Source organism: Mustela lutreola, chromosome 3, assembly GCF_030435805.1.
Source record: "Mustela lutreola isolate mMusLut2 chromosome 3, mMusLut2.pri, whole genome shotgun sequence".
NCBI classification, from domain to species: Eukaryota; Metazoa; Chordata; class Mammalia; order Carnivora; family Mustelidae; genus Mustela; species Mustela lutreola.
Genome location: NC_081292.1, coordinates 149,561,455 through 149,588,588, shown reverse-complemented (window position 1 = coordinate 149,588,588; position 27,134 = coordinate 149,561,455). Strand labels below are relative to the sequence as shown.

At 34.0% G+C, this 27,134-nt stretch overlaps 1 protein-coding gene across 1 annotated transcript in view; it reads right to left on the bottom strand.

Annotated features, from left to right (window-relative positions):
* The window catches only part of LOC131827148 (sodium channel protein type 3 subunit alpha), a 108,718-nt gene that overhangs the window by 51,784 nt on the left and 29,800 nt on the right, over nucleotides 1-27,134 (bottom strand). The window contains exons 4-11 of the mRNA XM_059167145.1: nucleotides 21,923-22,041; nucleotides 18,275-18,364; nucleotides 13,791-13,919; nucleotides 13,037-13,128; nucleotides 11,931-12,203; nucleotides 11,658-11,721; nucleotides 6,844-6,985; nucleotides 5,552-5,758 (exon numbers count right to left, since the gene is read on the bottom strand). Coding sequence (XP_059023128.1) covers nucleotides 5,552-5,758; nucleotides 6,844-6,985; nucleotides 11,658-11,721; nucleotides 11,931-12,203; nucleotides 13,037-13,128; nucleotides 13,791-13,919; nucleotides 18,275-18,364; nucleotides 21,923-22,041 — 1,116 coding nt within the window. The remainder of the gene's footprint in view (nucleotides 1-5,551; nucleotides 5,759-6,843; nucleotides 6,986-11,657; nucleotides 11,722-11,930; nucleotides 12,204-13,036; nucleotides 13,129-13,790; nucleotides 13,920-18,274; nucleotides 18,365-21,922; nucleotides 22,042-27,134) is intronic.

Genomic DNA, 27,134 nt, shown 5'->3' with positions numbered 1-27,134 from the left:
TTGCATAAGACATGATTTCCCTACCTATTTTGGATAACAGTTCAAATAACTCAGAACTAAAGCATTTCTAAGGCAACAATGGTAACCTCCCGACACAACACATTTTCTGTGTCACATATCAACTCAATCTGTCACTTGTTCCACTGCCAGTGATTTGCCAATTCGCTCAAAGGCAGATGTTTCCTGTCACCTCTTATGTCTGTACCTGTTTCTACCCATCTCTGTGACAAGACCAATGTTCTGCTTACTTAGACTAAGAGTATTGCTTTCACTGGCTTGATGAATTGCTCTTTTTTTTTTTTTTAATTATTTATGTGACAGAGGGAAAGCACAAGCAGGGGGAGCAGCAGAGGGAGAGGGAGAAGCAGACTCCCCACTGAGCAGGGAGCTTAATGCGGGGCTTGATCTCAGAACCCTGGGACTATGACCTAAGCTGAAGGCAGACCCTTAACTAATTGAGCCACCCAGATGCCTCTTGATGAATTCCTCTTGTAACAAATAACAAATATATGCTTAATATTTACTCAAGGAGTAACATTTAATTCTCCTTATAACATTTCTGTGTGATTCAACATAAGCTCTATAACTCACTGTATGTGTGTGTCCTTAAGAAATAAATCCACATGACTGCTTCTAATTATACTTCACTTTAAACATAAATCCAGTTTAACAAACCTGTTCAAAATTACAAGACATTAACTATAATACCTGTTTCAGTTTTACTTCTAATTATATTGGCTCTCTTAAATGCCAATATTTCTAACTTTGTCCCAAAGCTTACTATAAAATTCTTCCTATCAGACCTATATAAACTTCTATGAGATATGTTGTGTTAGGCCCCATTAACAAATTAAAGATCACAAATTAAATGCAAAACACAGTTATGATAATTCAACATAAAACATTTTTTTTTGTTGTTGTTGGGTTTTGTCTTCAGTCATCCTTTAAAGTTACACTTGACTTGTGAGTTCAATGAGCTTACTGTTACTTTTTCATGTCTAAACAATGACTAGCTTTAGGAGGCCCTTCAACAGATACTAAATGAAAATGGAAGTGATGCTAGGCTTCATGAAGTCATTGGCTAGATGGTACCTTTGAAGAGTGACAGGTGGTTAATAAGATGTAAGTTATGGTGGAGCACCAGTGATCTCATGGGTAGACTACATCTCCTCCTCTGTCTGCTTCCAACACCTTCCTCTGTTTCAATATTGGTTACTTACTGGGCATTGTTACCTGTGTTCTCAGTAAGGAGGTAAAATTGGATTCGTATTGTGTCGTCTCAGTCCAAATTAAAACACTGGGATCAGTCACCCTAGGATCAGCGTAAATTTTTGTACATAGGAAGCTAAAGCTGAGCCAAATCATGGAATCCAATAATTGACTTTTAAGTGAAAAGAATGCACATTTTTTAGTTGACCTAATTAGGATATAGATAATTAGATTCTTTAAACTTCTAATAGACATTGTGCACTTTTACTTCTAAATTTAAAATCTTCTACTCTTTTAATTGATGCTATATTTTACCCTAAAGTGGCTGAATTTCAGAATGTATTCCTACTCCTGTACTATAGTATTTTTTAAGCACATTTCTGTTTCTTTTTATAATTGAAAGTAGAATAATCCAATGCTTTAAAATACATTTAATACAACCTACAAATATTATTTCCCATATTTATTTAAAACTTTGAAATAAATAATTAGTCCTGTAAATAGCTAATGTACTTCATTATCTTACAATTGTGTTTTATTTATAGTGATATAGTTATATATATATATAGTGATCTGAAATAAACTTTTAAGTACTTGAAATATAGTAGAACTTTCTGCCAAGCATGAGGTATATTTTATGAGGTTTTTAAGTATCACCAAACATATTTAAAGCTTTCCTTGTAAAATCACTAAACTATAGCCATGATACTACTCTGTACCCAGTGGTAAGATGAAATGAAGCATCAATTCATCAAAGATGCTTCATCAAAGATGAAAATAGCAAAGCCAGTATGTTTAACAAATACTAAGAATATGGTTGGGCTGGGTAACCAGCTAAACAATTCATTGTCAAATCCCTGTCTCACCAAAAAATGCCTCAGAAAAAAAGGACTTAATACTATATGTTGTGCATCTTAAGAGTAACTCAGAATTATTAAAAACTTAAATTTTAACTCTACCCATTGAATCTATAAATCTACTGTAATTCAAATAATGCTTTAAATGACCTGTCCATCTGAAAAAAAATCACTATCAAAAAGTCACTATGTTCAAAAGTTATTTGGACTACTGCTTCTGGCTAAGATAGATTTTCTCTCCATCCTGAAACAACCACTAAAATGGACAAAATGTATGTAACACTTGTTTTGAAGACACATCATTAATGGGGCACTGGCTAGAGTATTCAAAAGCTTCTTCACTCAGTGGTAGGGAACAGTGAGCCTTAGACTAGATGCTCTACGAGTCCTACCTAACAAATCTTCAGAGGTTTCAAGATGGAAAAGGATCAAGCTGTTTTTAAGTAATGTAACTAATGTCCCCAAATAAGGATCAAGAATCTTTATAGGAAGACAAACATATCTAGCACTCCAAAAAGGTAAAATTAATACTGTCTGGAATTCAACTGAAAATTGTCAGGAATGAAAAAAAGAAGAAGGAGAAGGAGAAGGAAAGAAAGATAGATCAAGAACATATGACCAGTAATGAAGAAAAAATTTAAAACTGATCAAGATCTGAAACAGATATTAGAATTAGAAGAAAAGGGCTTTAAGGACTTTAAATAGTTACTATATTCTGTATGTTCAAAATATTAGAGACATGGGGAATATAAAAGAGATACAGGTCAAGGTTTTAGAAATGAAAATTACAAAAACTGAGATGAAAAATGCACTTTATGGGATTATTGGTATAGCAGACACTACAGAAGGAAACATGGTAAACTTGAAGACATAGCAATGGAAACTAATGGAACTGATATTGACAAGGTGATTCCAGAAGTCCCATGAAGCTGTAAAGGACTTAGAATAGTTAAAACAGCTTTGGAAAAAAAAATGAAGAGCTATAATATCGATTTCAAGATTTATTAAACAGCTACAGTAATAAAGAGAATGTGTATTCCTCTAAAGAGAAACAAATCAATTGAACAGAATAGAATCTAGAAATAGTCTCATTCACATCTGGACAACTTTTTTGACAAGGTTCAGAGGCAATTTAATGGAGAAAGAATATTTTGTTCAACAAATGGTGTCACCCTAGTCAGAATGGCTAAAATTTACAAGTCAGGAAATTACAGATGTTGGTTAGGATGCAGAGAAAGGGGAACCCTCTTACACTCCTGGTGAGAATGCAAGCTGGTGCAGCCACTCTGGAGAACAGTATGGAGGTTCCTCAAAAAGTTGGAAATAGAACTACCCTACAACCCAGCAATTGCACTACTAGGTATTTACCCCAAAGATACAAATGCAGTGATTTGAAGGGGCACCTGCTCCCCAATGTTTATAGCAGCAATATGCACAATAGCCAAACTCTGGAAAGAGCCCAGATGTCCATAGACAGATGAATGGATAAAGAAAATGTGGTATGTATATATAGTGCAATACTACTTAGTCATAAAAAGAAAGAAAGAAAGAAAGAAAGAAAGAAAGAAAGAAAGAAAGAAAGAAAGAAAGAAAGAAATCTTGCCATTTCCAAGTGGGTGGAACTAGAGGGTATTATGCTAGTGAAAATGTTAATCAGAGAAAAACAATTATATGATCTCACTGATAAGTGGAATTTAGGATCATAGGGGAAGAGAGGAAAAAATAAAACAAGATGAAATCAGAGAGGGAGACAAACCCTAAGAAACTCTTTTTTTTTTTTTTTAAGATTTTATTTATTTATTTATTTATTTGACAGAGAAAGATCACAAGTAGGCAGAGAGGCAGGCAGAGAGAGAAGGAAGCAGGCTCCCTGCTGAGCAGAGAGCCGGATGCAGGACCCAATCCCAGGACCCTGAGATCATGACCTGAGCCAAAGGCAGTGGCTTAACCCACTGAGCCACCCAGGCACCCAGAAACTCTTAATCATAGGAAACAGACTGAAGGTTGCTGGAGGGGAGGGTGGTGGGGGGTTGGGGTAATTGGGTGATGGACTTTAAGTAGGGCATGTGATGTAATGAGCACTGGGTATTATATAAGGCTGATGAATCACTGACCTGTACCTCAGAAACCAATAAGACATTATATGTTAACTAATTGAATTTAAATTTAAAAAAGAGAAAAACTACAGCAAGAAAAACAAATGGTGCTATAATAATTAAATATCCATAGGCAAATGAATAAAATCTCAACATATAAATTACAACTTATACAAAAAATTAACATAAGATAGGTCGTTGACCTAAGTATAAAACATGAAAATATAAAGCTCCTAGGAAGAAGAATAGGAAATCTTGATGATGTAGATTTGGCAAAAATATCTTAGACACAACACCAAAAGCATAACCAACCAAACAAACAAAAAAGTTGGTAAAGTATACTTCATCCAGATTTAATTTTTATCTAAAAATTGTATTAGAATGAAAAGACAAATTAAGAATTAGGAGAAAATATCTGCAAAGCATATATATCATTAAGGACTAAAGGACTTATTCCCAGGATATATAAAGACTGCTTGAAACTCAAGAAAACAAAAAGCCCAGTTTAAAAAACAAATGGGCAAAAGATTTAAACAACCACTTCACAGTAGAAGCTACACAGATAGAAAATAAGAACGTGAAAATATGCTCAACATCATTAGTCATTAAGAAAATGCAGAATAAAATGATGAGGTACTTAGTAGAATGGCTAATAAGACTAACCATAACCAAGTACTGGTAAAAATGTAGAGAAACTCTTACTACCATGAATCATATTTTATTGTCTTCCCATGACTTTCATCTATTTATTTATTTATTTTCCTTTTAAGCAGATACTATTCTGTCTCTTCCCTCAAGACATGGATGACCCATTCACCATGCCCTGAGTTCAAATAACCTATCAATATAGAGAATTTAAAGTTGCCATTTAATGCAGATGCTTTCCTGATATCCTGATAGGGGCTGTAGCAAATACCTTTTATGCTGCAGAAAACCCAAAGAGTGGTTAAGAGTAGGTATACATAAAGTTTTCTTGTTAATATTTGAGATAAATTAAATTCAGAATAAAACCTTAAATGTTTTATTCTGAATTTATTCTAATTAGGGGTGAAACATGAGTAGGTGGAAATGTCAGTTATGTATCTTTTCACATTAAACTGAATCTCAGATTCTCCCTTCAGGTTTCATGATACACTTTCATAGTCTGCCTTATCCTGAATGTGTTTTCTACCCCAAAGTAACTTCTTTATATATAATGTCAAAAATTCCTTTGATTTCAACTTCAGAAACAATTTTAAGTTTGAATAGCTTTCTCTTATTTCTAATGCCAGTGCTTGTATACCAAATGAAAAGCTGGTTCCAGTTTGACCTCTATGCTGCAACAATATTCTTAAAACTTACAGTAGTAATAACAATAGTAATAAAACTTTGCTTATTATCACTCAGTACCTGAGCTTCTTCCTGTTGCTTTTTAAGTTGTTCCAGCATTTGCTGAAATTCAGCTTCTTTCTGTTCTGCTTCTTCCAAGGTGGCCTGATTCTGTTCTTCATAGGCCATGGCCACCACAGCCAGGATCAAATTCACCAAATAGAAAGATCCCAAGAAAATCACCAGGACAAAAAATATCATGTATGTTTTTCCAGCAGCACGTAATGTCTAGGGAAACAAAGGATAATTTCATGAGTATTTTCTATAATGTCCCCAAATAAAGATTTGATTTCCATAATTAGATAGTGAGGAGATGAATACTTTTTATCATCCAGTGTATTTTGGCCAAGATTTGTTTGGTATTAAAGTGAACACATGTAAGTGCACACGTGCACACACGCATACACACAAATAATATTTAAATTATCTGAGGCTTGACTATAGTGTCATTTGATACAAACACACACTTTTCAAATGAGTATATGTTGGATATATATATGTAAAACCTCACTAAAATCATAGAGTCCATAATGGGGGGCACTATTAATAAATAATTACCTTTAATTATTAATTATAACAAATAATTATCTTTCATTCCTTTCCATGGAGTTCTCTTTCCATGGCAGCCTATTCTCTACATCATCTAGAGATAACATCTTTCTTTCTCCCTTTTCTAGCTCCAATTAACCATGGGTTTAACTTGAAATTTTTTATATAATCGATTTTTAAAATATTTTCACATGCTCTTTTTATAACTACAACTAGAATATGAACTCAAAGCCTTGAACAATCTTGTATCATCCATTCTTCCTAGTAGAATGTCCTTCATATAAAAAGTTTTTATTGTACCATGTACTGACTGAATGATCAGTAGGGATTTTAGGCATACATGCTTTGTACTGGACTCTCCTATTAACAATATTGATATCGGTAGGTTCATATATGTTCATAAAATTAAATCTTACATGTGTTAATTTGAACCTTACTGCTGTGGTCTGAATGCTTGTGTTTCCCCCAAATTGCTAAGTTGAAAATCTAATGCCTAGTATAATAGAAGGTGGGGCCTTTGGGAGGTGATTAGATGGTGAAGGTAAAGCTGTCATGAATTGGATTAGCCCTTTCTACACAGGTGATGACATAGCAAGATGACAGCCTACGAACTAAAAAGGGGCTTTTGCCAGAGTGAAGCCAGGCTGGCATCTTGATCTTAAACTTCCCAGTCTCCAGAACTGTAAGCAATGCACTTCTGTTATTTATAAGCTATCCAGGCTGTGGTATATTGTTGTAGCAGCCCTAATGGACAAGACACTTACCAGTTGGTAAAGGTTCTCCCAGTAGTCTTGAGTCATGAGTCGAAATAGGGACAAGAAAGCCCAACTAAAGGTATCAAAGCTTGTGTATCCATAGTTGGGGTTTCGACCAGCTTTCACACAGATGTATCCTTCTGGACACTGGCTATAAGAGAGAGAAATGGTGCTAGTGGCAGGTTGGCAATTACAGCTATTTCAGTCGATGTTGATTTATAGGAATTGTCAAAACCCAGGTTTGCTGTCTATGATGGATTTTCTCGCCTTCATTTCCAGAGCACTTTAGGTAATTGGTTACAGTGATACTGTTATTAGATGAAATTTATTAGGAAAACCAATAGTAAACTGGGATGCAAGGAATAAGATTTGCAGACATTTAGAATGGCAAAAAGGTAGCAACACATACTTTTGCCTCTGAGATCATCAGTGTTCTGCTCTTTACAAAATTGCAAGAATCAATAATTAAAAAAGAAAGGCCAGGAAACAAAGGATAGGGAACCACTTAATGAGCTATTTCAGTAGGCACTTCTGTAGAATTTTATAAAATAAAGCTTATATTTTAGGGTAATTTGAGATTTACAGAAAAATTACAAAGAGGGCCCAGAATAAATGCCCTGCTTCCATGCCCAGTTTCCTCTCTTGTTAATATATTAGTATGGTACATTTCAGTCAATACTGAAACATTATTATTAACCAAAGCCCGTACTTCATTCTGATTTCCTCAGTTTTTCCTTAATATCCTATTATGTTTCAAGATCCCATTCAGGATACTACATTGCATTTAGTCACCGTGTCACTTTAGGCTTCTCCTTATAGTTTTTCAGACTTTCCTCGTTTTTTATTATCTTGATAGTTTTGAGGAATATTTTCAGGTATTTTGAAGAATGTCTTGCAATTGGGATTTGTCTGACATTTTTCTCATAATTAGATTGGGAATGGATTTGTGGGGAGGTAAAATACCATTAGAGTCACACCATATCAAGGGTACATAGGATGAATATGACTTATCACTGTATACTAACTTTCATCACTTGATTGTAATGTTTGTCAGGTTTTCCCACTATACATTTACTCTTTCTTTTTTTTTCCCCCGTAGTGGATTCTTTGAAATAAAGTCACTATGTGCAGCCCGCATATTAGGAACGGGGAGTTATGAGCCACCTTCTTAAGAGTAGAGTATGTACACAAATTTCTTGGAATTCTTTTGCATGGCGGATTTGTCTATTATCTCTCATTTATTTGTTTATCTATTTACTTATTCAATCATTTCTTTATATGAGTAGGTCCTTAAGATATTCATTTCATACTTTGAATTCCAGTTTAATTGTTTTATTTATTTTATTGCTTAAATTGTCCCAGTTTTGGCCATTGGCCATTGACTCCAAATGGCCATTGGCCATTTGGCCATTGACTCCAGTATCTCTTTGATGTAACCCCATGGTTCTGTGTGTTTTGTTTTTGTTTGTTTTTTTAACACTTTCTTACTCTCTGGCACTACAAGATGCTTTAGGCTCATCTTTTATATTTCCTGCTCTAGAATTAGTGATTTCTCCAACAAGTCTTGTTCTTTTATTGGAGAACAGTATTCGAACCCAGGACAAGTGTGTGTGTGTATGTGTATACACATATATCTCCTTGCTTTGTCAATTGAGGACCTAGAAGCAATGACACTGCCTTAGCAATAAACATAGCACCTAGATCCGGTTTCTAATAACAAGTTTGTGTATATATGTATATGAATATGTGTATGTATATGTAAACATTTGTGCCTCTATTAAGCTAAACAGGAAGTCATACTCTCTCCAACCCTATTTCATTACCATGATACCATTCTAGATTCCCACCATTGCTTATCTGTAACTTCTTAGTCCAAAAGTGGCTGGCTTCTATCATCTACTATCTATATGCTTAATTGTAACAATTCAGGATTGTTAATCCATACTAGCATGGGAAGAAAACGTTATCAACTAGAGTACAGTTGTGTTTGTTTGTTTGTTTGTTTTTTGCCTTTGCCTTATAGACTCCACTCATTTCCAAAGTTGTTTAGATCAACACTTATTCTCATACTCCTTCAGTAAGGTTATCTTATACATTATAAATAATTTTTATCCCTTTGTTACATTCTGTATTTAACTGGGGATATTCCAACCATACAATGTTGTGTTGTTGTTGTTGTTTTTGCATACATTGTTAACTCTTTGTGCTGTTAAGTTCTATGAGTTTTGACAAATGCTTAATGCTCATCAATACAGAATCATACAGAAGTTTCTCCACCCTAAAGAATCCCCCATGCATCACCCAGTCAACCTCCTACCTTGAACCCTTGAAAAACAGATTTTTTAATCATTTCTACTGTTTATTTTTTTCAGAATGTCATGTAATTTGAATTAGACAAATATAGGTTCAGATGGTCTTCTTTTCTTTTCATGTATTAATATGTATTTAAGGTTCATCAATATCTTTTTGTGGCTTGGTAGCTCATTTTCTTTTTATCACTGAATAATATTTCATTGGATGAATACATCACAGTTATCCATTCACCCATTGTGGGACATCTTGATTGTTTCCAGTTTCTTGTGATTATGAATACAACTGTTATAAATATTCACATGCATGTTCAAGTTAATTGGCTAAATATCTAGTAGGCAAATCTCTGGATCATATGGTTAAACTGTATTAATTTTGTAAGAAACCGCCAAATTGTCTTCCAAAATGGTTGCACTATTTTGCATTCCCACCAGCATTGAATGAAAATTCTTGTTGTTCTGCATCCTCACCAGTTGGTTACTAGTTTCTTGGGATTTTAGCCATTCTAATAGGTATGGAGTAGTAATTTATTGTTGTTTTAGTTTTCAATTCCCTAATGACAAATGATGTTTGGCATCTTTATATATCCTTATTAACCATCTGTATATATTCTTTTGTAGGGTGTCCAGATTTTTGCCTATTTTTAAATTGAGTTATTTGTTTTTTGTTGTTGAGTTTTAAGAGTGCCTTGTATAGTTGGGCTACAAGTTTTTTTTTTTTTTCCCAGATAAATGTTTTGCAAACATTTTTTCCTAACTATGGCTGCTTTTTTTTTTTCATTCTCTTTAGAGTGTCTCTGCAGAGCAGAAGTTTTTAACTTTACTTAAGTTCAGCCTACCAGTTTTTTCTTTCCTGAATTGGGCTATTGGGGTTTAAAACTTATCACCAAATCTAAGTCATGTAGATTTTACTCTATACTTTCTTAAAGAAGTTTTATGGTTTTGAATTTTACATTTAGATCTATGGTTGATTTTGAGTTAGTTCTTGTGTAAGGTGTGAGATCTGTATCTAGGTTCATTTCTTTACATATGGATTTCCAATTGCTCCAGCATGATTTGTTCAAAAACTTTCCTATCTCCACTGAATTGAATTTTTGTCTGTCAAAAATTAGTTGATTACATTTGTGTAGGTCTACTTTTCTTGGGATGGGGTGTCTGTTCTCTTCCATTGATCTATTTATCTTCTCCTTCCCCAGTACCATACTGTCTTGATTATTGTATACTTGTAAGAATTCTTCAAATTGGGTAGATTTATTTAGAATTTTATTTGATATTTAATAAGAGTGGCTATTAATTTTATCATGTACATCACCTAACCCATACTAAGTACTCAATAAATAGAAGTGATTTTTATAGTTTAATAATGATAAAGTATGCATCTTCCAGCCTTATCCAAAAATTTGTCAGGCTTTTAGATTAACTATTAATAATAAAAAATAATACCTAAAATGCAGTACACACTTATGGTGGACCAAGTGCTAAACCAAGTGCTTATGTGTAATAAGTAATTAATCACCAGAACAACCCTAAGAGATAATATTACTCTCGACGTTTTGGAAATAAACTCAGATAAAGAGAGCTTAGAACACACTTTTCTGAAGTCAGAGTTTGTAAATGGTGGAGTTAGGGATTTGAATCCAGATATATATGAACTCTAGAATTCTTGCTCTTATTCACTACATTCTCCTAACAAAGGTTAGGGGAAATATCAGGAAAACAATCCCGCCCCCAAACACCATCTCCAAGACTGATATACATTTTCAATAATATTCCTGGATCTTTATGGCTATATGAGTTTCCCATTTTCTAGGATGACTCAAAATTCTTCTGTGTAAATTCTGTGGTTTAAGAGTCAAAAACTATTGCTGTCCTTGGCTTCTAAAAAAATTACACCCTGACCTAAAATCAATTTATAATACTCTTGGGAAAATATGTTAATCATGAGTAACCAGCAGGATGACTAAGATACTAAAGTGTCTCTTACTGTAGAATGTGACCAAAAAGAACTATTAGGCATGCAGATTCAGACCTACATGTGCCTTTGACATATATCTGTCCCTTGGCTTTTTTGCACACAGGGTTTTCATGCTATTTCAAGAATACCTAACTCTCTCAAAAACAGTTTCCCAACTGCTGAAGATCATGTTATATTCTGGATTTTTTCCAGCCACAGCAAAACTTATCATATCAGAACATACCCACATCAATCAAAATGTTCCCTGTATTTATTAAACAGCTCTAATGGGTTTACAAAAAAGACAGACTATGTGTCTTCACACTTTAGGGTAAAAATCAGGTACATCTTAACTATGGAATTCTGGAGAAAATGTCCTCATCCAGAGGGGTGATTTTAATGACCACAAGTTTAGAACTGAGAGCAGCCCTCTAACACAGAGAAGGTACTTCCTAAGTAGGTAGCATCACTATTACACATATGTAAGAATACCCTTGTATTTTTCCCATCTGATTTTTCTCAAAGTGTTCCACATTTTTTTAAAAAATTGTGTTTCTTACCCTGCATCTGAGCCATTTCCACAGAGTAGAGGGTCCTTTTGTCCATCCAAAACATAAAAGTGACCTATTAATATAAAGAATAAACTATTTCATTTCATATCTGTCCTACTGACATTAGGAATAAATGAGAGTTTGAGTATCTCAGTTATTTCCAAAGTGGATAACAAAATGAAGTATATTAACAAAGATGGTTTCAAGCCCACAGCCTTAGCTATTTATAGTTGAAAATTCATTCAGCAACACTAAGGTTAACAATGTAGCAATATTTCTTACTGTCATCTTCAATATAATCCTTCCAGTTAAATGTACTCATTGTTATATTAACAAATATCCCATTGGAATCCATTGTGCCATTAAAGTAGGATGTGGTGTTGGTTTCAAAAGCAGAATCGCTTGGGGGCCATTGCAAACATTTATTCCTCAGGTTGCCCATGAACAGCTGCAGACCAATTAGAGCAAACACGCTCAGACAGAACACAGTCAAGATCATGACGTCAGAAAGCTTCTTCACGGACTGGATTAGGGCCCCTACAATGGTCTTTAAACCTGAGGAGAGACAAAGTAGGTCATCCAAAGAAGAGTGTCATAATCTGCAATGTCTTTTTAGTCACACACATTATCTTTTCCTGTAAATGGTTGCTTGGCTATTTAGACACGAAAGCTTTATGGATAGCCAGATGGTTTAGGAGATGGATGAAAAGCAGATTTTATTTATGAATAGTATGCTTTCTGGAGATTTAAAATGGAAGTGTAAATATCTAGGCGGGAAGCTTTTTTGTGTGTGGTTTAATGTGTTGTCATGAACATCTAAAGAACTTGCAGTTATTTTTCATTTCAGATTGTGTTTCTTGAGGCATCTCCCTCCAACCCATTCTTTACACCAGCCTCCAGTAGCAATAATTCAGAGGAGAAAAGAATTTTAAAGTATTAAATATCCTAAGCCATGCTGTTCAAGAATAATCTTTTCTCCTTTATAAAAGGAGATCTATTTTCAGTATAGATCTGCAGTGAATGGTAAAACCCAACTAAGTTAGTAAAGGCCTGGTAGCAAAGCTTTTTCCATATCGTAGAAGAGAAAACTTGACATCATAAATGCAAAAAGAGAGAGAAAGCATGAGAGAGAGAGTGCACACATGTGCACAAAACTAGTATTTTTATAGACAACTCATGCAATTCTCTGTTAAACTCAAAGGCTGACTTTACAAATAAGCGTGTAATTTCTAAAATTTTAGGAACTGAACAGCTTTGAAACATCATTTGGCATTCTTGAAGTTGACAAACAAGAATAACAAACAAGTCTAATGATCTAAGTGTGATTTCAACCTAAATATTATTACAGTGGATTTAAAGTCAGCCCCAGTGTTTAACCTAGCTCTCACCTGGAATGACTGAAATTGTTTTCAGTGCTCGGAGAACTCTGAATGTTCTCAGTGCTGAGACATTGCCCAGGTCCACAAACTCTGTCACGTATCTGTAATAGGGAGTTCACACACAACACAATAATACACAAGAAAAGTTGGAGATACAAGGAGCCTATCTTCTTATACCAGTTTCTTACCTGGAATTACAGAAATAGTTTTCAGAGCTCTCAAGACTCTGAAAGTTCGAAGGGCTGAAACATTGCCTAGGCTTACAAATTCTGTTACATACCTGTAGAATTAAATCAGAGTTACTGATAGTTTTTGCAAAGTTTATACTAAATAAAGAATGAAATTTGGGCTTGGTGTATAGAGCCCCTTGAGTTTAACAAACGGACTTGCTACAGACCTCAGGGTGCCATATGCTGAAAGCTGCTTTTAAGGAATAAAATTTTGTTGCCTTATTTCAATGAAATTTTCACTAATATGAACAAGTTTGTAAGAAATCAAAGTATAGTTGAGGTATCATGCTCAATGAATACTTCATCTTGATGAAATGGAAGACTATATGGCATGACAGTAATTGTTTATTTCTCCTTTACCGGATAGATTTACCTTACTGTATGTATTGTAATGTGTATTATCAAAATATATGAGGTATATAGTTAATTTGGCTAATAAACAAACTCTGCATTTAAAATATGTCACAACCACTTGGTTTGTGCTACAACCATTTTCATTCCTTTGAGCTTAACAACTTTTCAAAAATACTCACGCCATCACAATGACACTGAAATCCAGCCAGTTCCATGGATCACGAAGGAATGTAAAATCTTCTAAGCAAAACCCTCTTGCCAAGATTTTTATAAGTGACTCAAAGGTGTAGATTCCAGTGAATGTGTACCTAGGAAGAGCATCCAAATAAAAATTAACAGTTTCATTTGAGCTGTTAATACACATGGTTTCAAATATGGCACATGTATCCTCTTGTGTTTTATTTTATTTGCTAAAATCTTATTTCCTATTTCCATTTACAGAGACTTGACTAGTTTAATTAATTTTGTAAGCCTGAGTAAAGGGTTAAAGGGTAAAGGATAAAGGGTTATCTTCCCCAAAGAATCTTGTCTTGTTTAACTATTTAGGCTTTAGAATAATTTCATATGTTTTATGGATAATCATCAAGCTTGGCCCTCTAGAGCAACACTGTTTGATTAAGATATAATACCAACTAAATATGTAGTCTTCAAATTTTCAGTAACCAAACAAAAAAGTAAGGAAAAACAGTTGAATTTAATTTTCATATTACATTTTATTTAAACCAACGTAGCTAAAATATTATTTCAACAACTAAGACTAACCAAATTTCAGGTTTCACATGTGGCTAGAGTCTCCCTCATTAGACAATACAGCTCTATAGGTAAAAGCTTCTTGGATTTATTTATTTATAATAAAATACTCCATTCAAATTTATTAATGATTAGAATTAGTTTTAGGCATATTTCACATATCTAACCTAGAAAATATGCTTCCCCTTTTTATCTTTAAGAGTCAGGCATACAGTTTTAAACTGCTTCTCTTATATATATCTATACAAGGAAAATTATAATTTATTAGTATTTTATATATGTGCATTTACAAATTACCAAAGCTCAGAGCAAAAGCAAATTTCTGATTCTTACCTGCATCAGCTACCATTTCTATACAATTGAGCCAAATCATTTAAACATGCTCACATTCAAATTTAAGCCTCCAAAATGGTGAAAAGCTTTTCCATTTACTGTTTGATATATAGTGCATTTTTAGCCCTCTCTCCTTCGAGTGTTGATAATATTCTCTATTTCTTCCAAAAACAGTTGAGAAAGAGTACTTGTTTTTCAACATTGTGTTCTTTTAAAAAGTGCTATTTAAGATTATTCTTCAGATTATTTCACCCCAGCCACAAAGATTTGATTTACTCTTATTAAAATTAATTGTATTTCCCACCTACTAGTATTTTATATGTGAATAAAGTGTGGAGAGTTATTTCTGCATTGTTTTCTGCAGAAATTTCTCTCAAATGAGGGTACAAAGAAATAAGAGGAAAATCTATGTAGAAATCTTCACATCAAGTTTTCCTAAGAACACCCCTCCTCCTTTTTAAAATAAGTCAGTTGATCTTTTGAGAAATAAATTTAATTGCTATTTTTACTTATTATGAAGTAGCTGACCTCTTTAGAAAAAGATATAATTTACAATGCCATGCTTATATTTACTTGTGTTTTAGTTTGGACCTTTGCACCTTACACATAATCACCATGACATTGCCTTTCGGAGAGAGCTATCTTGTGAAAAGCCATAAGAGACAGCTCAATGTATGTTTTATTTATCATATTAATGGTTAATGCCCTATGGTCTATGCTTAGGCAATTCTAAGTTATCTAATATTAAAGTCCCTACCCCTATCCCTGTTTTTGTTGATACCTATCCAAGGAAGAGTGTCCTGGAGCTTAACATGTGAGACAGAGCTTTGCTCAGAACAGGTGTTCAGAAGTGCCTATTAGCAAACTAGATAGAACAAGTAAGTGAGAATTGAGGGGACCTTGATCTTTCTTACCTCTGCCTCACTAGGCTTCTGATCATACTGTTGATTCTGTCCATGTCACCCAGTTTTTTTTTTCCCCTGTAATTATGATGTCTGTAGATCTGTGCCTGCCTTTCATAACATGACCCTCACTATACCATATGGTCCTCAGCCTATTCTGTGTACCAAACTGTTTATGCTATCAGTGACCTTGTTTTCATGTCATAACTGGTTTCTTTCTTCTTTGCACTCTTGTTTATTTGGTTTGGCTTACAGGCTATAACTACTAATTTTGGTTGTTTTCCTGCTACTTTGCTGTCAAGTGATAAATGATCCTGATAATTATACAAAGTTTTCCCACCAAATGAAGTCAAAACCTTTCGTACGCACAAGACCATTTTCATAATGGATATAGTTATCTCTAAAAATGACCTTAAAAAGAGAAACCTGCTGAAGGACATGATTGACTCAGTCGATTAATCACCCAACTCTTGATTTCTGCTCATGAGACCATGAGATTAAGCTCTGGGCTCTGTGCTGGATGTGGAGCCTGCTTAAGATTCTCTCCCCTTCCCTTAACCTCTCCCTTTTGCCTCCCCCAAGAAAGGAAAGAGAGAGATGAGCATATTCAAGTAATAATATTCAAATGTCCTCTTTACCTATCTTTTAATAATGTTATACAAATAAATGTGACTGGTACCGTTTAAATGTTTCAGTAATTTCTTCTAGGAAGAGTACATACAGATTGGTTTTATATAGGTATGTCCATTTGTTAATCCACAAATTATAAATGATAACAAAGAATTCTGTTAAATTGCTTACCTCAGCACAAGAACTGGATTCTCTACTAAAATTATTTCTAAGGAACATTTCCAAGCTACTATTAAAAAAAAATTTTTTAATGTGTTAAACTGACAAATGATGGCTTAGATTAGTGCATTAAATCCCCAATAGAAGTATATAAAAGTGGCAATATTTGTTGTAATAACTTATTTCTTATTAGATATTACTTTTAAAAAATATAACAATAAAAAGAACATACTAAAAACCTTTTTCACCAAATGTTATCATTGTATTATACAGTACATAAATAATCTACATAATAATCTACATAACCTAAACACCTTCTGTTTCACTAAATAATATGTTTCTCTGTCATGAATAATCTCACATGTGAAAGAAAACTTAGGAAATAATGCTGTTATAATGCAGAAATTATGTTAGTTAATGCAAAAATTTTCTCAGCACAATGATGTTTTGAATCAATTAGTGGCATTTTTATCCTTACATTTAAATAAAACATCTTTAGCATTAAAGGGAGACCCAAGTACTAATGCAGAAAGTTGACATATAAGAGCCTTCTTTAGTGGAAGCAGGGGCTAGTTTAATGCCCAAGAAATATTGTGCCTAGAACTTTTCCTTTGTATTAAAATAATACATCAAATATTTTAGTTTGATGACATGATAGAAATGTCCCCAGATCTTCATCTTAAGGCAGAAAGGCCACAACCTGGTTGTGAGTCTGCAAAGGAGTTTCTGGCTGTGATTTTAAGTACAAATGTCTATAGAGCTTTAACTTGGCGGTATTTTTATTGGGATTATTATGGTTTTTGATTAGCGTTTTAATTACAAAGTTTCCTAAGTTTTGAGTGATCTGCTCTTAATCATGTTTTCCCCTTAAGCCCTATTAATTTTTTTATTCTTTTTTTTTAAATTTTTTTATTTTTTATAAACATATATTTTTATCCCCAGGGGTACAGGTCTGTGAATCGCCAGGTTTACACACTTCACAGCACTCACCAAAGCACATACCCTCCCCAATGCCCATAATCCCACCCGCTTCTCCCAACCTCCCTCCCCCCAGCAACCCTCAGTTTGTTTTGTTAGCCCTATTATTTTTTGAGCTATGATTTTGTAGAGATGTTTTATTTCTTTTATGGAACACATCTATCGTGTTTTAGCACACATGCTGTGTCTGAATAAACTACATATCTAAGTATAACTAAATATCTAAGTTACTTAAACACCTAAATGTATTTTCCCAACTATAATGATATAACATATAACCAAAATACCTACTATAATAAATTATGCTAAACACCTAAATCTGTTTTATGAGAATATAACAATAATAGTAATATACCAGAATAAAATAATTTTATTCATCATATTACTCAAATGGCATTGTTGTTGTTTCTTTTAAATATTTATTTATTTGAGAGAGAGAGAATCCACAAGCAGACTTCCTGCTGAGTGCAGAGCTTGATATGGGGCTCTGCATAGGCTCCTTAAGATCATGACTTGGGCTGAAATCAAGAGCTGGGTGCTTAACCCACTAAGCCACTCAGGTGCCCAAAATGGTCATTTAAAAAAAAAAATCTAAAATGCATACCTATTATTGAATTTTAACTTTTATGCTAAATGATTGGTTTAGTTTACCAGCTAGTATATTTACTTTTTACAACCTTCCTTAAACAGATACTATCATGCATTTTTTGGAAAGAATACTTACCTCATAGAAGAGAAGCTCCCCCAAAGAACTTCCCTTATGTTCTTTCATGTTATGGAAATAACTGTTTATTAGAAATTTTTAGCCTGACTCCAGAAACGTGTAAAACTTAAGTCAGACCATAACCATAAGACAAATGCTAGGTAATTTGAGTGTGCATTTCTCATTCGAAGAAGTCATTCCTACTTACTCTACATTCTTCGTCCAGTCTGGAGGGTTACTCAAGGTCATAAATACACAGTTGGTCAAAATAGTGCACATGATAAGCATGCTGAATAAAGTGGATCATAGTTAAGGAATAAATGCTAGTATATTATCAAGACCATTTACAAACAACCCAATACAAAAAAAAAATTGTCAAAGTTACCTGTGAAATATGTCTTACTTGTTTTAAAACAATGGCAAAAGTAATAAGAAACTTCAAAGCCTGTCATACATCCTTGGTCTACTCTTTTTCATTTTACATGAAATGTAAAACTTCACAGAACTGAATTTAATGGAAAGAGATCTCTGTTTTAAGCAATGGGAATTTTGCATTCCAATCAGTTATATGAAATAGCACTGCAAGGAGAAATGACCATTCTTTAGTAAGTTCACAATATAAGTGTAAAATGAAAGTGTAAAAAGTATGTTATTATATCTGAAGTACAACTTCAGATATAATTTAAAATCACCACTGACTGATAAAACATTAATGAATGCAATATAAAAACCTGAGAAAGAATACCCCAGTATATTCAAGGATTACATTGAGAATTATACTGTAATCAGGTACTTTTAATAATCTTATTGTGATGTGACTCATTCTTTCAGTGTTTTTATTAAGAGTAAAGGAAGAGAGAATTTTTTTGCTGATAAGTTAATATTGTTTTCTAACTTTTTATTTTCACTTTAGACTGTGGGAGAATTTAATGGACCATCTAGATATCCTTCTGTATCTAGTCCACACCGTTCCTAAATAGATGAGTGCTGTTTTGAAAACTTCCTGAGAATTAGCTGTAATTAATTTCTATTAGGATCTCACTCAGACCTCACTCTAAGGAAGATTATGGTTATTTGGGGGGGGGGGGTAAATCTTTAATTTAAAAATATAAATGCTTGCTAATAATCAAACCATAGAATGAAAAGAATTCAAATGAAAAAGTTTGGTCCTATTTTCCCTATCTCTAGGTTAACCAGTCTTTTGTCTCTCTTTTAGTAAGTTTTTTTTTTAAATAAGGCTATTTTGAATCTATCTGTATAAAATTCCCATTCTTGATTAAATACCTAAATGTGAGACAGGAAACCATTAAAACCTAGAGGAGAACACAGGCAGTAGTCTCCTTGACACCAGCCATAGCAACTTCTTACTAGATATGTCTTCTGAAGCAAGGGAAACAAAAGCAATAATAAACTATTGGGACTTCATCAAAATAAAAAACTTCTGCACAGCAAAGGAAATAGTCAACAAAACTAAAAGGCAGCCTACAGAATGGGAGATTATTCGCAAATGACATATCTGATAAAGAATTAGTATCTAAAATATATAAAGAACTTATAAAACTCAACACCCAAAAAGCAAATAATGTAATTAAAAATGGGCAGAAAATATGAATAGACTTTTTCCAAAGAAGACATACAGGCAGCCAACAGACACATGAAAAGATGTTTGGCATCACTCATCATCAAGGGAATACAAATCAAAACTATAATGAGATATCACCTCCCACCTGTCAGAATGGCTAAAATTAACAACACAGGAAACAACAGTTGTTGATGAGGATGTAGGAAAAGGGGACCCTCTTATACTCTTGATGAGAATGCAAACTGGTGCAGCCACTCTGGAAAATAGTATGGAGGTTCCTCAGAAAGTTACAAATAGAACTAACTACCCTATGACCCAGTAATTGCACTACTGGGTATTTACCCAAAGGATTAAAAAAAAAATACTGATTCAAAGGGGCACACACACCCTGATGTTTATAACAGCATTCTCAACAATAACCAAATTATGGAAAAAGCCTAAATGTCTATCAGCTGATGAGTGGATAAAGAAGATGTGGTATGTATACACACACACACACACACAATGGAATATTAGCCATCAAAAAGAAAAAAATCTTGCCATTTGCAATGACGTGGATGGAACTAGAGTGTATTGTGTTAACCGAAATAAGTCAGTCAGAGAAAGGCAAATACCATATGATTCCACTCATATGTGGAACTTAAGAAACAAAAGAGATGAGCATAAGGGAGGGGGGGAAAAGAGGGAAAAAAACCATAAGAGACTCTTAACTATAGGATTGATGGAGGGGAGGTGTGTGGGGAATGGGCTAGATGGATGATGGGTTTTAAGGAGGGCGTTTGTGTTGAGCATTGGAGCTTCGTGTAAGTGATGAATCACTAAATTCCCCTGAAACCAGTATTACACTATATGTTAATTAACTAGAATTTAAATAAAAATTTGAAAAAGAAAAAAATGATAACATCTCACAAGAAACAAATGATGTTGGCAAGGATGTAGAGAAAGAGGAACGCTTTTACACTGTTGGTAGGAATGCAAACATACAGCTGCTCTGAAAGACAATATGGAGGATCCTCAAAAAGTTAAAAATAGAACTACCCTACAATCCAGCAATTGTACTACTAGGCACTTGTCCAAAGAATACAAAAATACTAATTCAAAGAGATGCATGCACCCCAGTGTTTATAACAGCATTATCTACAATAGTCAAATTATGGAAAAAGCCCAAATGTCCATCAACCGAGGAATGAATAAAGATGTGGTGTGTGTACACACACACACACACGCATGCACGCACGCAAATATTACTCAGCCATAAAAAAGATTGAAATCTTGCTATTTGCAACGACATGGATGGAGCTAGAGGATATAATGCTAATTGAATCAAGTCAATCAGAGAAGAACAAATACCATATGATTTTACTCATATGTGGAATTTAAGAAACAAAACCAATGATCATAGGAGGAAAAAGAAGCAAACCAAGAAATAGACTCTTATCTACAGAGAACAAACTGATGGTTACCAGAGGGGAGGTGAGTGGGGAGTGGGTTAAATAGATGATGGGGATTAAGGAGTGCACTAGTGATGAGCACTGGGTATTGTATGGAAGAGTTGAATCACTAAATGGTACACTTGATACTAATATTACACTGTATGTTAAACTAACAGGAATTTAAATAAAAACTTTAAAAAAATAAAAAATGTCCATTCTTAAACACAGCCTCTGAATACCTTTCTCTTTTATCATTACCTATTGGAGAATTTGTTGAAATCCACACCTATTCTGTCCTTGTTTGATGGGTTTTGACTATCATTGTAAGTAGTCTTAAGTTCAGTGATTTTTAAATATATATTAGATATTTAGGCACATATATAGTTTAATAAATATTTAGTAAAGGAAGGATGGACAGATCAGGTGCTGAAGATACAGAACCAATTAAGGCATAAAAGTAAGAATATTTGGTACTATGGATAATAATACTAACCACAATAGACTATGTTTCTTTAGCAATAATTATGTGTGGTCTGGAGGATAATAAAAGTGTAAAGTAGATTTGCTGCTTTTCCTTCTACACAGTATGTTTCATTTACACATTCACTAACATAGTTCATTTTTACTTCTAGGATCATAATAGTCATTCTATACTAATCTTTTAATAAGTGGCAGAAAAATTAGTGAGAACAGATTAAATAACAATGTCACAATTAATATTAAAGAAATTATATATAATATATAACACAATATATGTAAAATATAAATATAAAAATATGTATAAAAGAATGACATTTTCTATAAAATCAAGTACCAGCATTCAGTCACATGAAAAGGATATGAATGTACCAAAATCTTAATAGCAATTTTCCTAACAGGGTTTAGCGGAGTTAAAATATACAAGGCAGAGGTGGCACTGAATCGGAAAATTGCCTTCCCTTTATTCAATACTATAAAAGTCTGAAAAAGAAAACATGAAAAAAAATTACTAGATTAGACATGTGGCTTACTTGAAGAGCTTAAGCAGATGAAGAACTTTTTACCTGATTTGTTTGTTCAATCTTGTTTGTTTAAACAAATTGGTTTACTGTAACTATAAACATGTTAGATGTTTCTTGCCTGACTTAACATAGTAAACATATGATTTACTATTACCTAATTTGTCTCTAGAGTTCCAACTTTCTGATACAAACTGATGATCCTACACAAAATTTTTTTTTATCAAATTGTAACTTTACAGACTCCAATTTTATTTAAAGCTTACCATCTGTCTCCAGTTTTGGTGACTTTTTCAGATTATTCTGTACATATTTCTACAAAAATAATCTTTTTTATTTTAATTATTTCAAATCTTTGAACTCTAAAGTTTATGAATCCTCTCTATTTTCCCTATGGTAGTTGTCCTACTTTAAAATGTTCAAACAGGCTGAATAACCTGGTTTTGCTGATTCTGTAGATCTGCTGGTAATACTAAGAAGGGAAAGCTGCATTGAGAATTAGCCTTCACATCATTTCAAAGGGCATTCTGTAGCTAAAATTCTATGACCTGAAACCTGTAACCATCAATTTAGCATTTAAGCCATGTTACTCAGTGATTCCCACCACATCTCTCCAGGATCAACTTTTAGTATTTCCCACTAAGCCGTCTCTGCTCCAACAAATTGACTGTCCACCTGTCAATTTAACTCACAACCTGTCAGCTTTGCCCTCTGATTCTGAAAATGTATCCTAAAATCCTAGAGGATGGAGGTACCTGAGAGGTCATCTAATATAAACTCCCCCCTTTTCAGGTCCATAACAGGCCTGACAATGAGGTCCTACCAACTATTTAATCAAAGTTCTTAGTCCTCTCTCTATATTTGATTCTCTTGAGGTGATTTTAAATTTGCCAATATTTGGGTCCCATACAAAACCAATTGAGTCAATTTCTGGAGGATGGGCATAGACATGGCTATTATTTTTAAAATTTCCTCTGGTAATTTTCCAAACCTGCAGCCAGGTTTGGAAAGACCTACTTTCAAAAATGTCCTCAGTTATCAAAATCACCTCCTCTATCATGTCTTTCCAGATAAATCACTGCCTTCTGATCACTTCTAATTGTTTCCCTTTACCAGTAAGTCTTAGTATATAAATTTGCACACGTTGGCATGTTGCTTTTAATTACAGTCAAGTAGCAATTTACATGTAGGGTTCATTCCACTGAGGACTAGGTTAGAAGTTGTTAGAACCTATTGAGCATAAAAGCCTTAATCTACTTTTTCTCCATTTTTTCCCCACAGTACTTAATAGTGTGGTTTGTAAATAAACACTTGTTTTAATTAAGTGCAGGCTTACCTTTAAGATGCCATTTACCTTTAAGACATCAGTACATCCATTTGCTTAATAATATGTTTATACTCTTAAACTAAGGTTTGTATCCCATACAATCATGTTCACTGACAACATGGCAGTGTTTGAATAGGTAGACAGAAATACTTATATTTTGAACATAAAGGACAGAGAAAAACAATTTCTTCATACATTGCCCTTTTGTATTCAAGACCATGGAGCCAAACATGAGCCAAACATTACCTAACCAATCGTTTTCCATGAATAGCAATCTATAAATTTGAAAAATTCTATGAGGAGGGCAAGTAAACTTTTTTTACTAGCATTGAGATCACCCATAAGAGATTTTGGATATTGGGAATACTGCCCTCGAAGCACAAATGCATTAAAGGACTTTCTGGAATTCACAGGATTAGATCATTTAATATTACAAACAATCTAGATACATTTAGGCATTCAATGATGTAAACTTCACAATAATTAAAAGTGCATTTACTCATTCTTTTGTGAGGCAGTTTCCCTGAAAAAGCAGTTACCACTTGTAATGTTAGGAGAGGAATTTATTTTGAAAAATCTCCAAAAACAGAGTGACAGGAGTGAAATGTCCCTTTAAACACGAAATCCTCTGCTCTCCCGAAAGATTAGCCTTAGCCTTCATGGAACTAATGGGATTAAAAATGACATGTCAAGGGCATCTTCATTGAATTTGCAGGTTCTGGAACAGAGCAGGCCTTAAGAACACAATTTAAAGTTTATTTTGAACACCACCTAACACAAAACCTTGAGTTCTGAGAAATGAGGAATAAAATACTAATATCCTGTATAGTGAAATAATTACAAGGAAGACACTTGAAATTTGGGACTCTGAGGTTATTGAGAGATGTGCATAAACTGAAAATTACTGGAGAGAGTGACAGATAATTGGAGGAGGGATAAATAGTGTCAAGTCCAAAATCTGGTCCTCAAGTGATGATAAATAATGATGCGACTTGAAAAAATTATTACATATTAGTACTAAGGTGATGAATGTTATAGTGTCAGTATGACAGACTAGTTGCTGTTCACTCTGGAATGCTGCTTGCTTTTTCCCAGATGAATATACATCTGACAGATTCACTAAAATGTTTACTACTTGAGGCAAGAGTAAGCTTTATATCTCTGAATAGGACATTATGAAATAGAGAGTTCAAAAAAGCATACAACCAATTTTTTAATGTTTTCTTTCATTTTATTAAAAAATGCCATATATAGTTTTGCTTAGTGCTTAAGAGTTCTGACTGCCTGGCTTCAATCCTTGAATTCACCACTTATGGAGTGTGACTTGGGCAAGTTACTTAACCACTCTGGGCTTGACCTCCCGTGTGTAAAATGAGGCTAATATAGTACTGCTTGACTGGTTCTTGGAATATTAAATGAACTATGACACTTAACGTGATGAAACAGTGCCCAACAAAGTAGGAGCACAACAAACGTTAGCTTCTATTCTTCAGTTGTTACCTGGTCAATTTAAACACCATTGAAATGCATTGTGAGGTGGCTCATCTGATTATCTGATTAAATTAGGTATGTAAAATATATCATAATTAATGGCAGCAAATTGTTATATAATGCTTTACAGTTTTGAAGTGCCTTTTACCTGCGTTATTCAAATAATTAACACAAACTTCATACCATGTTTTTAATTCCAGAACTTCTCCGTTAGCTTCTTACGTTAGCTCCTTCAATCCAAACAATCACAAACTACCTTTTTCTTCAATAGTACCTCAGTCTTCATTTTTGTAGATTCTTCATAAAGAAAGGCAGTGCGCCAACAGTAAAAAGTGAATAGTCTAGATGTCTCGCAAGATGGACCATGGCCACTAGGAATAAATCAAGGTCCAAGTCTGGTTCTCAGACAGGAAGGCCATAAAAACTGACTTCATTAACATACACAGAACAATTCTGTTTCTTAGCAGCGGACTCACAGTAACCAAGCCTGAAAGCCTCACATACAAAATCAGAATGCCAATCTATTTATTTACAATGAGATGTATTACTGTCACGTGGACTGAAATAATTGCAGTGTCATAACCAGCATTTTCTTTCCTTTCAAGCAGATCTGTGGGAAGACAAACTATAATAAAAAGGTTCTCTGCAGAGGGTGGAGTCCAAATAAGCCGACTTAATCAAATGCTGCACAATGTTTAATGACACCTCTGTTAGGTAGCCCGGTATAGCTCGTCTACAATGAAATAGCCTTGATTTGGGGAGGAAAATGCTTTCAGGGCTACTCTAAAGACCTGTTTCCTTTGGAAAATGCCAGTGTTTGTCTCTGTTATTCTCCCCACCCCTTAATCTTACCAATTTCCTTTCCTAAGGATACTTCCTTTCTTTTAGTAGCTAGTACTTCTCCCATCCAAGTACTAACCAGGCCCGACCCTGCTTAGCTTCCGAGATCAGACGAAATTGGGCGCGTTCAGGGTGGTATGGCCGTCCGTAGACTAATACTTCTAAGAATGTCAGAGTGAGCATACCCCTGTCTCTTAAAGACATCTTTGCAAATATTTACTTTGAATCAGTAATTTTAAGGAGAATTTTATTCTAGTTTCTGGGGGGGGAGGTCTCACTGTCATCATCATGTATAACAGTAACTGTAACTAAATTTCAAATTTTCAAATTTTTCCTTATCACTTCTATAGTAGAGTACTGGAACAAATGACTTTCAAAAATGTGTGAATCAGTATTAAATGCCACTTTCATGAAACTAGTTTCAAAGGAAAAAGAAAGGGCCTGTTTAACTATTTAAATTGATTTTATGACTTTTAGAAAGCATTTTAGAGCTTGCTCCTCCAAAGTGTGGCCCGTGTATTATAGCAGAAGGAGTCTCACTCAAGGACTTGTTAGAGATGCAGGATCTCTGGCCCCACAGACCTCTGGAATCTGAATCTGTATCTTAACAAGATCCTTAGATGATGTGTATACACATGTGAGTTTGAGAAGCCCTCCTTGAGGGCTAGTTCCACCTTTGGATGGTTAACTGTCAGGTTCTTTACCCATCACTGGTCTTATAAGGTTAAATCACATACTGCTTAGAAAATGCAATTTCCTTAGCTATTCTTTCTAAAAGGACTGGCTCTGATTAATGAAGGCATTCAGTAACTTCTTTAAACTGCGAACCATCAATTCATGGTGATATTTATTTATCTCTAGTTTCTATATAGACCTGTTTTTATGCTTATGAATGTGAAATATAAATTGTGTGTTATAAAATGCCAAAATACCCAATTAGATGATGCAGTATCTATCATCCATTAAGAAAATAATATTTGCTATAAAACTCTGCACAGCTGGTTTAACTTCAAAAACTAGTTAATTCTGACAGAATTATATTATTATTATAGCATTAGGAAGGCATAGTCATAACTTGATTCAAATCATATGTAGATAGAGAAAACTTGAGGGGTTTTTGTGTTTTGTTCTTGACATTTTTTTTGCTGAGTGATGTTTTAACAATAAGTAGGTGTGACTGTGCTTGTCAATGTATTATCTTCTTACAGGAGGATGCTAAGTAAGATTATTACCCTCTAGAATACAAATCTCTTGTGAGCAAACTTCAAGACAATTAAGAACTAAAAAATAAGAAGTACATATGCCCATAACTCTTCTTTTACATGGCTCTTCTGTTGTCTACCATGTGCTGACATATGTCAGTGATAACAGATATTTTGCTTTGTAAGTGTCAATTT